Raw genomic sequence first — 12,573 nt, 5'->3', positions numbered from 1 at the left:
CTAAAAGGTTTCATTTCTTTGGTATGAAAGTTCTCATAGGTCAATTTATTTCATTGGTCGCTTTTTTGAGCCTTAAAAATATTAGGCGTTATAACTTGCACTATATTTCCAGATCAATTAGAAAGCTTTAAGTTTATGAGAGTACTATACTTCCACAGATGGACTAAACTTTCACAGCAACTCAAGTCTTCTCACAAGCAAGAGATCCTTTATTTCATTCTTTTAGGATGACTGTTCTCCACCCCACCCTTGATTTCAACCTTCAGAATGACAGTTCCAGTAAACAACTGACTTATCACTTCAGTACTGTCCCAGGAGAATCTTGACCTGCCCTCAGTGAAAATGGACTTCTTCAGTTTTAAACCATTATATTGTTTTTCCTTCCATAAGCGAGCTATCTGGTTTCACAGCTCATTGTTATAATTCAAAGCCCTTCACGGACACCTCAGGAAATGAAATGGCTTTCAGGCAACATCCAATGTATTAGAGTTCTCCTGGGAATGGGAACAAAATTTTGAATCTCTTTTGTGACTGCCAAAGCTGTTAATCACTGACACAGTTTATAAGGACAGATCAAACACAAAGGCAGGCTTTTTAATCAAGAGAGAATGGAGACCCAGTACAGCTGAAAACAGACACTTATATACTACATTTTGGGGGTCTGAGAACTTGTCTATACAGAGAAATTTACCAGCATAACTATACTACTATAAAAAGCAACTACTCTGTTGCTTTTTACAGATCCAGACTAACACGGCTACCCCTCATATACTACTATAATTATACAGCAATAGTTATACCAGCATAACTCTTCATGTGGACACTTGTATTCCAGAATAAGGAGTGCCTTTTCCCAATTTAGCTTATACCGGTTCCAGAGCAGCATAAGCTAAATCGGAAAAAGGCACTCCTTATTCTGGAATACGAGTGTTCCTACGAGGAGTTATACTGCTACAACTATGGCTTGGTCTACCCGGGGGGGAAATGGACTTAAGTTACGCAACTTCAACTACGTGAATAACATAGCTGAAGTCGACGTACTTAGATCTACTCACCGCGGTGAGCTGACGCTCCCCCTTCGACTCCGCCTGCACCTCTAGCTCTGGTGGAGTATCAGAGTCGACGGGAAAGCGCTAGACACAATAAATCGAACCCCACTGGATTGATCGCTGCCCGTCAATCCTGCAGGTAATGTAGACAAGTCCTATAGCTATAGAATTATACTGGTATTTTTATGTTGGTAAATTTCCCCATGCAGACAAGACCTTATTCCTGCCATGGGCATGTCTACGCGATAGTGTAGACACGGGCTCTGACACATGCTTAAACCCAACCTCCCTACCTTCCACACATAAAGCCTTCTAACATATGCTTGTTAACGCCTCAGAACACAAGCTTGCTGGCTCATGCAAGGGCACAGATAAAAGTGTCTTGCTATAGCCCGTGTCCCAGCCTTCCCACTTTGCAGTGAGGACATAGCTAAAGCACGTGTTGTGGTGCTTGTGTTCTGATAAACCACCAATTCTATCCCACAATTCCTGGGGCCTGTATGCTCCAGCTCTTCTACCTCCCAACTTCTCACTCATCCCCCATGCATTGAAAGCAACCTGTTAGTTTAAATGCAGCTGCTCAACATTTAACCCTTCATTGCATGCAGACTGCTCAACTTCAAACACAGCTGAGCCTTGCTTGTCCAAAAAGCAGAGAGAAGTCCATACCAGGTTTCTTGTCAGTCTATGGTGTGAGGACCGCAAGGCCCAAGATTTTGGCAAAAGCAACAAAAACCAGCACAAGAGCTTGGCAGAATCGGGGATCAACCAGACCACTGTCCAGTACTGAGTGTAAATCATGCACCTCAAGATCATCTACTGCAAAGCAAAGGATGGGAATGATCAGCCAGGGAACTCCCTAGCCACTTTTATTACAAGGAATTCAACCAGAAGCTGGGAACCAACCTCAGTACAGAGTCTACAGTCCTGTCTCCTGAGTCAGGTTGATATGCTTAGAATCCTGGAGGCAGAGAGAAGGACACCACTTGAGTCACAGGAGCAAAACCCCAAACACAGCAGGGTGCTGGCACCAGGTCATGGAACTGGATCAATTAGGGGACATCCTGGGCCTATATTCACAGTAATTGTTTGGGGATGGGTCTGGAACAGCCAGGAGAGGAAGTGACAATGCAGCAGGAGTTGTAGTCTGGTAAATGGCACCCAAAATCTTGGTTATTATAACAAGTGGGAGAGATTTCCAGGCTATGACCAATACAATTATTATAAAGAAAAATTACATGCAGGGAGTTGTATTTTACTGAGACCACAAACCAGGCCATTTCCCCACCCACCCCTCAATTCCATGCGAGAGCCATGATGGAGGTCAAGAAAGGAAAAAAATTAAAACGAGCACCTAGCGATAACTTTTTACTGATTAGATGGCTATTGTTAGAAAAGGATATTAATCTCAGCAAGCGTGGGTGCATATTTCACCACGTAGTGCTATGTGTGCAACTCAGACACACCGGCATGTTGGTTTGAGTTTCCTTGCTGCCAGCACTGGTGCAAGTCTGTCTGGATTACCAGTCTTAATGGCTGTGGTGGCTATATTTTGTCGCCTGGATCCCTATCCACTCATAGCATGCTGTCCAGTATCGTCCAGGGTGGAAGTGGCAATGGAAGGTGGTCTGCTCCATAGCTATAAAGCATTTCCATCCTAGTTCAGCATCTTACTGATTTTTGCCTGAATTTTCACTCACTCCTGGCTGGTAAGTGCTTGAAAACTTTTCATGCAGCAGTAGCTATATGTTTGGTCAGATTCCAGGGCAGGGCACACTTATTACAGACAACTCTGTAGCTCACTAGCCCATTCATTTCCTTGGCAGGCCTTTGATGCCTGTCCAACAGAGGTGGAAACTAGATGTCTTGGGGAGCTGAAACACAACCAGCAACCAGGAAAAGTGTCCGGGATAAAATGCTGCAGGACATTGTGGCCATGGCAGATGAGCAACTTGTCTTCCAGAGAAGGAAGGAGGATTGGAAGGTTCAGAGAGGGAGGGAGACAACCAAGTTGGAAGAGAAAATGGTGACATCGTTCCTTGATCATGACAGAAACTGAGGGAGAAGGACCCATGTGAGAGGCTGCTTGCACTCATAGCCACCAAGCATCAAGTCCCAGCTCCAGCAAACACAGAATCCCCATCATGCAACCACTTCCTGCAGCCTGTACAGCCACTGGACAATTCAGGGGTTCAGTGGGCCATGAACCACTCACGGAACAGTACATCTACGGACATCCCACACACACTCCACCAGGGCAAAGGAGAACACACACACACAAGAGACATTGAGTTTCACTACTGGTACAACCGTAGTGGTTGAGCTTAAACAGTTTGCCACTTCTGTCTGGCTGTTTGCTCAGTCTGCTCTTTTGGTGTGGTTGGTTGGTTGTTTTGGCTTTTTGATGGCAGCTGGGATGCCAAGGATTTTTCAATGTAATTGGAATGAATATTTTTCAATAAACTATTTGGATTGCAAAAAGAATAATTCTCAATGTTCTATCCAAAGAATTTATTAAATTCAGAAGAATCAAAATCCATAATCTAGCAGTAGCTTAATGCCTACATACAATAAAGCAGTGGCACATAAGCTGCAATGTACCCAGTTTGTTAGCATGTTAAATATCACATCCGGTCATGCATAGCACCCTGTGAACACACAAGGCATCCCTGATTTCCCTTGCCTGTCCGGATCCAACCTCAGTAGTGCCAGGTGCATTGTCTACTTGTTTGTACCAGGCTTACAAACAGCAGCATCCTGAGTCCACTTCAGGTGAAAACATTCTCCATTTTGCCTTGCAGAAATCGTGCAGTGGACAACAGGACACAATAATATGGATGGCACTGACAACACTGACATCCAAAAGTTCTTAGACAGACAGACTAGATGGCCGTTTTGGTCCCTTCTAACCCTATGGTTCCATGATTCTAGTCCCATCTTGCTTTGAGTCTGCCAAATGTGCAGTCCACCACATCCAGCAACTCCTGAATCTTCTTTTGCCAAGTCCTCTAACTAGGGTATAGTTTCATGAACCACCGTAGAAGAAGGTATACAAGGTCTCCTAATATAACAGGGGGCACTGAGACCCCACTGATAACAATTTGGGAGGTACATGGTTCCCACTTGTCCAAAATGGTAAGTGCCTGATCCCCACAGAACCCTGGCATTTCACAGTGTTCATGGCATCGCCGCAGAACCAGTACATCTCAGTGTTCAGGAATCTGTCTCTGTGGTTGACTAAGGCCTGCAGAACAATGGAGTATTACCTTTTGGGTTGACATATTCATCTGCTCCTGGTGGAGGGCACATTATGGGCATCTGATGGCCCCAATACAGTTTGGAAAGCCCACTCTTTCAAAGCCAGCAATTATTTCAAGCACATTAGTTACGCCCACCACTTTTGGGTAAGCTGTGATCCTGATACAAAGGGAGAACAGATGTCTGCTGTAAAATGCAAGGCTATGCTTCTCCCTTCCCCCATGCAGCGACTAAAGCAAATCTATCTGAGGTTCCTTAAATGGTATAATTACAATCCTGTAATCTCTGCTCCTGGGTAAAGCTGGTGTATAGCACTTTACGATGGTTTAAAGAAACCTTACTATTAGGTAAAGATAAATAATGTACCACTTAAACTTTGAGCTTTAACCTTATTTTTCAAAGACTTCTCAGCATTTGAGGTTAATCTGTCATTTAAGACTACAATCTGAAAAACCAGAAAAAGACATGATGCACCAACTTTCCCGATCAAAAAACCCTGAAAATATTTTAATTTCTTATTTTCCTAGCTTTTTGAATGCATTTTTAATACTATTCTATCAATCTGATTCCCCTGTATTCATCTGTGCACTAATCGCCAACAATCACAACATTAAAATAGTAATTCTATCAAATTCAATAAAGTTTGTCTAGTAGTTATAAATTTCAAGATGTCACCTCAGGCTTGTCTGTAAACATCTTCTTTGTCATTCTTTTCAAACTATCCTCAATCCCTTTCCTGGAGTTCTTCAGGATTTCATCTGTCTGGTCCACTAACACCACAGTGTGACCAGTTGCTGCAGCAACCTGGGGAAAAGGGAGTGGAAGAAAGGAGCTATTAATGTAAAAGAGACAAGTCAATTGGGCTAATAGGAGGAAAAATGAGAAAGGGGAGGGGAGAAAATTAAATGTAAGCAGTTACTCCATAGGATAAAGAGAACTGAGTTCATATCAGATAATCTTGATTTTGTATTTGGCACCTAAATATCGGCTCATCTATAAACAATATTAAAAAAGAGAGACTGTCAGTTTAAAAATCTTAAAAAACACCTAATGTTCTTACTTATGTTACAAACAGCTCAGATTATTACAACTCAATCTTAAAAAGTCAGCTTTTTACTATATATGCTACTTCATTATTTATTTGCAGTGATGTTGCAGCTGTGTTTGTCCCAGGATATACGAGACACAAGCTAGGCAAGGTAATATCTTTTACTGGACCCTGTTGACGAAAGATCCAAGCTTTCGAGTTTCACAGAGATCTTCTTCACATCTGGAGAAGGAAACCAGAGTGTCTGAGCTAAATACAAGCTGGGACAGACAGCTAAACATAAGGTGTTAAACACATATGGTGGGAGACCATTTAAAATGAAGTGGGCAATTAAGGGTTAGCAGGCAGTGGGGTGTGTTACAAATTGTTGTCATGAGATATAAAACCAGTGTCTCTGTTGAGTCCATGATTTTGAGTGTCTAACAAAGTTATGACTAAGTTCCCAGGCTCGCCTTTTAAAGGTGTTGTGCAGGTTTCCCTAAAGGATGAGTACTGAGATGTCAGATATGGAGTAGCTGCTTTGTGAAAAGTGTTTGCCCACATGAGATATGGTATTTGTGTCTTTTTAGATCATTTTTCTATGAGAGTTCCTCTAAATCTGACTGTCAGATTTCACCCACATGATTCTTGAAAGGTGTGCTGTGGGGGTGGGGGGCGTTGATCACTATTCACTGTTTATGCATTTGCATTCTTCTCATGTTGGACAATGAAAAATATTAGTTGATTTCATTTGCAGGTTTCTATGCATTAATACAGTGCTGCACTGTTGGGTTGCAAACCCTGCTAGGAAACATTAATTTGTTGAAACATCTGTTTTCACTGAATTTTTTTTTAAAGTAACACACATTTCTTTTGGCCTTTAGTTCTGTATAAGCTTTTTCCACCACCTGGAACTGCTCTCTGTTGATCAAGTTTTCATAGATTTGAGTGACAGTGTAAGACAAGACTGCTTCTTTATTTCCACCACTGCCATGGTGTAAGATTTCAAAAATTCCATATATTGTAATTTATCAGGCTTGAGACACAACTTCTACCACCACTGTGCTAACTCCTCCTTCACATTTCATCTATTGCAAATTACTTGTACACCAAAACAAGAACTACAAGGATGCTATGAAGAAAAGGTGCAGTTAGAAGGCAACATACTGATGGTCAAGGACAAAAGATGGTTATAAAACATTCTACATCAGTGGTTGCACTACGGATCATGTCCAAGTTTTCCAAAGGGGTCTGCACTCCATTTGAAATTTTTTAGGGATCCAGAAATGTGAAAAGGTTGAAAATCACTGTTCTACAAGGCTGCATTGCAATCTGCTATAACTATGTATTCCCTGTCTTTTGTTTAATCTTTCTATATGGTGCTGAACAAAGTAACGCTTCCAAGTTGGACAAAGAAATGATGCAACAAAAATTCCCTTGAACTAGTGTATTGTTTTCTAAGGTCCTATACTAAAATACAGCAGGTGGCAGAGACTACTAGAGAGCAGGGAGTTATTAAAAAGACTACCACCTCTTTCAGGCCCTCACTCTTACCACAGCCACATTCACAGTTTCTTCTTTCAAAAAAGAGAAGAAAAACAGGAAGAGAGGTGCTGGTCAGTTTACTGTAGTAACATTGCACTAATGGTACTTTCCATCCAAGGAGCCAAAGCTTTTTACAAACGGTCAATAAGAAACAAGACAACGCTGAGAGTTAAGTAGCACTGTCCCCATTTTACATGAGGAACTGGCAGAAAGAAATGTGAGTTGCCTGAAGTCACACACGGTGCATGTGGCAAAATCAGGAATAGAATAAAAAATCCCCATTCCTGATCCTATTGTGACAGAATGTACTCTTGTAGTCACACCCTCCACCAGTGGTTCTCAACTTATTTACCATTTTGGACTGCATATGCAGCTCTCTCTGTTACACAAGGGCCGCATCCACATAATATATACTCTGCCTGCATGGCCCTGAGCGTACCAAAAGGGGCGCTGCTATGCACTGCTTGGGCTACAGGTTGAGAAACACTGCCTTACACACTATTGTAATAATCTTTGTACAAATCATATCTTTTGAGGTATTATTTAAAAATTCAATTTGCTGGTCGTTATTGTCCTGGTAAAATAGTAGTGGCAACACTGCATGTGAAGTTACAAGATTCCACTGTGTTATTAACACATGTTCCCAACGGAAGTTGAGAAACAAGTCTATCCTAAACAAAGAAATATGTGCCCCGCTTAATTTGGATTTAAGCAGTAAACAGAGGCATCAAGCAGGAAGGGAAACAAAGGAATCTCAACAGTTGAGAAAAAAGCAGCAGGGAACATCCTTCCACGTAAACTTTTTGTCTCCTGGTACTGAGCTGGAAATGTTTTTCAAGGGGGAGGGGGGGAATTGAAACTATAAAAAGGAGGGAGAAACACACCAAGGGACCACTCACCCCCTGCCTGTCAATTCACTGCATCTGAAGGGACAAAACAGCTGTTGGACTGGGGGGGTGAGAGGGGGAGGGTCTTGATATAAGAAGTTTGATCAGTAAGACTACTGAAAGCATGTGGAGAGAAATCTTTTTTTAATTTAACAGTTTGTTAAATTAGGCACCAATAGCATTTTTCTTTATTTTTCTTGTGATCAATTCTGACTTTTATGCCTCATTACTTCTACACACTTAAAATCTCTCTCTTTGTAGTTAATAAACAAATTTTATTGTTTTATCTAATCCAGTGTGTTTAAATTGAAGAGGGTGGGAAACTCCATTTGGGGTGATAAGTTGTGTGCATATTATTTCTGTTAAAGGAATAACAGGCTTAATATAACTTGTATTGTCCAGGAGAGGGCTGGGGAGTACAAGACACATATTTCTGCAGGAAAATCGAGGATTGGATGTGTGTTGGGATTACCCTGCAGTATAACCAAGGCTAGTGAGAGCAAGAGTGTAACCCAAGTGAAGTTGGTAGGCTGCAACTGCACACAGACACTGAGGGTGGGGCATGCATGCTGGACGGCTGTTTGTGAGTTATTGTAAAGCAAGGTATTGCAAGGCAAGGGTGAAACAGTTGCTCCTTAGTCTGGATTGTACTGTATGTCACACCTATATTTGAGCAACAGCCAACCTCCCCCACTCGCAGTACAGAAAGGTTTAAAAGAAGGCATCTTCCAAAGCCATAAAAGAAAAAACAAGTCACTGAAAATAAAAAATGAAGTGTTGCTCCCAGGCAGTACCACAGACTCTGGGATAACCCCATATTTATAATTACAATAGGATGCAGTGAGCGCAAGGAAGCCAAGACACCCAAAGCATCCCTTCACCCTGAGGACTTGGATTCCTGCACACCAGGGTCTCTGTCAAGAACCATGCCTGTTTCTCTTTACAAACAGTTGCCAATAAGAGTCATAACATGTAACAGAATTCACAATGGCCTTCAGTTGTCTCTCTGGACTAATGAATTTTAAATAGTGCGCACATTCCTGAAACTTCAGAGAACATATTTATGGATTTCACCAAATACTCATGTGGCACTGCATTTATTGAGAAAGGCCTTGAAGGCTTTTTCAGAAGAAATCCCAAATTCCAGTGATAAGGGTGTGAGAGATTATTTTTATAGAGAAATTAAAGTTATAGATGACTAACCTCACTTTAGGTAGCAGACAAATGCATGGACCTCCTTCCACAATAGATGCAACAAGAATATCAGAAAAAGCTATACCTCTGAGGGAGCACTACTGCGTTGTTAGAACAGGAAATCCAAAGTTAGGAACTCCTGGGATTTACTCCTAGTTTGCTTTGTGATCTTGGGCAAGTCACTTTACCTCTCTGTGCCTGTTTTCCTTCTGTAAATGGGGAAATAATAGCAACCTACCTCACAGGAGTGCAGTATGGCTTAATTATTGTTTATAAAGTGCTTTGAGATCTGCAAATGAAAGGTGCTATAGATGTTCAAAAGTATTATTTTCCTTGTAAAATAAGTAAATATATCTGAAATAGTCCTTTCCCTGGCTTAGCAATCAGCCATTTGATGGATAAAAATGTCAAGTATAAAGTGAACTTTACAAGTCAAAGGCTATAATGGCTGAACACTCTGGGAAAACAAGCAAATCCCATTTAAATATTAACCCACTGTAAAACACTACAGATTACAAATAAGGATACAGTATCTTAGGAAAATGAAATTTAGTTCTCTCGCTATTTACTGAGACTGTCAATCAATCTGTTCCTTGTCAAGCTGGTACTAAATCATTTTTATAGGGCTTTCTTCTTCTGCCGTATCAGTCAGGCAGTGTGTGAAAGAGTCACAAGAAAAACCCAAACTTTGTACTTTTCCGTGACAAATACAGATTGGAGAATTGCGAAAAACGCTCTGAACACAAATATACATTGGAAAGGCATGGCTTGGATTTTTTTTTTTAAATTTTAATACATCTACTTATTTTGTACCTCATAGTGTTGCAAGTAATCCCTCTGGCGTGATCCTGCACTGAGTCCAAATGGACAGGCTGCATGTCTCTCTCACAACCCCATTGGCTTCAGTGGGACAGCAAGGGAGCTAATTTCAAGACTAGGGTCTAAGGTTACTATAGCAAAGATTTTAAAAATATTTGTTTTTGCAGTGTTTGCCGTTTGACCACACTTTGTGTAGTTACCATTTCCCCTACATAGTCAGTTTCTCCATTGTTTTGTCAAACCCCCATAAACATTTTAAAAGACTGGAAAATGTTACTGTATAATCACAAAATAGGGTAACTCAGCAGTAGGTGCAACACCTGCAACTACTTTTAATTCATTTTTTGAAAATGGACCAACTTACACGTTTACTGTGTCCCTACTGAAGCTGAATCCAATTAATATCTCTTCTAATACTAACGTGGAGCACAAAGGGGATGAAGAAAATGAATGCATCAACTATGCTGAACAGGTTGTTGCAGTTTCTCACATGTTTTTATGACTAGAGAAGAGATGACCACGTTCAGGTTAGAACATACTCAAAAGTTGAACAGAGGCTTTATGTAAATCCAAAGTCCCAGGTTATCAGATGTTTAAGAACAAAGTTTTGAAGACCTGCCTACATAGGACATTTATGGAGCTAATTATGCTCAGAGTTAAAATATCAAGCCAAGTTACGTGACTCATGGTAGAAAGACAGCCTGTGGTAGAAACGACAAGATATAACAGAAACCATAAGAGCGAAGATGTGGCAGAGGCAGCGTTATTTATATTATGCTAATCCTCAGGGGCCCTAATCAGGATCAGGGCCCCAGGGTAGTAGGTACTGTACAAATACATACCAGGATACCTGCTCTCAAATAATCTATGACACTTAATCTACAGTAGGGTTACCATACATCCATTTTTTCCCCAGACATGTCCGGCTTTTTGGCACTCAAACCCCCGTCCGGGGGGAATTGCCAAAAAGCCGAACATGTCCGGGAAAATGCTGGCCGGGCACTTCCCCTCCCGCGGCGGCTCTGCTCCTCCCCTGACTCTTCGGCTCTGTTTAAGAGCCGAGCTGCCCGAGCGCTATGGGCTTCAGGCAGCCCCCTTGCCTCCGGACCCCAGCCGCCGGCCGGGCACTTCCCCTCCCGGGCTCCGGCGGTGCAGGGTCCAGAGGCATGGGGGCTGCCCGAAGCCGGTAGCGCTGGGGCAGCTCGGCTCTTAAACAGAGCCGAAGAGTCAGGGGAGGAGCAGAGCCTCCGGCCGCGGCGGCTCTGCTCCTCCCCAACTCTTCGGCTCTGTTCAAGAGCCGAGCGCTACGGGCTTCGGGCAGCCCCCATGCCTCCGGACCCTGCGCCGCCGGAGCCCGGGAGGGGAAGTGCCCGGCTGGGGGCGCAGGGTCCGGAGGCATAGGGGCTGCCCGAAGCTCAAGCACTACTGGCTTTACAGTTTGCCGGGCAGCCTCCAGACACTGCACCCCCAGCCGGCGCTTCCCCAGCGCAGTTGGTGCCCAGGAGGGGAAGCGCCCAGCCGGGGGCGCAGGGTCTACCTGGCAAACCATGAAGCCGGTAGCGCTTGGGAGCCCTTTTCGCGTGGCTGGGAGTAGGAGGGAGGAGGGGGCGGAGTTGGGGCAGGGAAGGGGCGGAGTTGGGGTGGGGCTGGGGGTGTGGGAAAGGGGCGGGGCCAGGGCCCCGTGGAGGGTCCTCTTTTTTTATTTGATAAATATGGTAACCCTAATCTACAGAGGCTAGGATAACAACTGGCTGAAGCGGTCCGGGACGAAGTGGGAAGAAACAGCAACAAAGCCAGGAGGAGTTAAACAGGGGCCTGCTCTCCCTCCACATGCACATGACCCCAGCGCGCATGGAGAGGAGCACAGCCAGCCAGGCTCGCTCCCGCAGGGCAAACTACCAACTCGGCAGGGAGGCGCAGAGCTGCACGGAGGGGACACGCCGCCCGCTCCGGAGGCGGAATGCAGCCACCCCGTGCCGTGCCCGGGGGCGCAGAGGGGCAGGCAGGCCCGCCCCGCCCCCGGGAGCTCCGCGTGAAGGGATAACGCAGGCCAAGGCGCCCGGGCTGCAGTTCAAGGCGGGCCAGGAGCAGCTTGGGCAGCCCACGAGCCCGGGCTCCCCACAGCGGTGCTTCCCGCTGTCCCTGGAGACACGGGGCGGGCCGAGCGGGGCAGAGACTCTTGGGGGCGGGGGGCGCCCCTTGCTACCCGCCCCGGGACTCCCCTCCCCAGCGGGGTGAGGCCCGGCCTGGCCCCGCCGCTCACCTGGGCGATGCCCGCGCCCATCAGGCCGCCCCCGATCACGGTCACATGCTTCACGATCAGCTTCTTGGCGGCCGCGGTGGCGGCGGAGTGCGCGAAGCGGCGCGTGGCGAAGGCCATGGCGAGCGGAGTGAGCGCGCGGGGGCGCGGCCGCAAGCAGAAGCCCCGCTGGGGGGCGGTGTCACGGGCAGGGCGGGGCCGCGGCAGCCTCTGGCCACGCCCTCTCCGGGGGCCTCGGGCCCGGCCCCGCGGCGCGCCCCCCGCGACAGCGGCCAGCCCGCGGCCATCGAGGGCAGCAATCGCCCGCACGCCCGTGCCCAGCCAGGGGGCAGCCCGCCCGGCCCGGCCCCGGGGCAAGAGCCATCCGCGTGGCAGCCTGGGCCAGATAATAGGCAGAGTGCCCTCAACGTGGGCAAGAGCCCCCCCCCCCCCCCCCCGGCCTTGAAATCGCAGTGCAGCGGCCCAGAAGGCATGAGCTGCTGCCATGCCACCCCCCGCAGATGATCACGAACCAGCCTTACTTCATAATAAACA

At 45.5% G+C, this 12,573-nt stretch overlaps 1 protein-coding gene across 1 annotated transcript in view; it reads right to left on the bottom strand.

Annotated features, from left to right (window-relative positions):
• The window catches only part of HADH (hydroxyacyl-CoA dehydrogenase), a 33,392-nt gene extending 21,182 nt beyond the window's left edge, over positions 1–12,210 (bottom strand). Inside the window, exons 1-2 of the mRNA XM_054029500.1 lie at positions 12,043–12,210; positions 4,983–5,111 (exon numbers count right to left, since the gene is read on the bottom strand). Coding sequence (XP_053885475.1) covers positions 4,983–5,111; positions 12,043–12,159 — 246 coding nt within the window. The 5' untranslated portion in view covers positions 12,160–12,210. The remainder of the gene's footprint in view (positions 1–4,982; positions 5,112–12,042) is intronic.
• Between the last annotated feature and the right edge of the window lie 363 nt (positions 12,211–12,573).

The sequence above is a fragment of the Malaclemys terrapin genome, chromosome 5 (assembly GCF_027887155.1).
Source record: "Malaclemys terrapin pileata isolate rMalTer1 chromosome 5, rMalTer1.hap1, whole genome shotgun sequence".
NCBI classification, from domain to species: Eukaryota; Metazoa; Chordata; order Testudines; family Emydidae; genus Malaclemys; species Malaclemys terrapin.
Note: the sequence above shows the minus strand (reverse complement) of the source record. Positions and strands in the feature narration are given on the sequence as shown.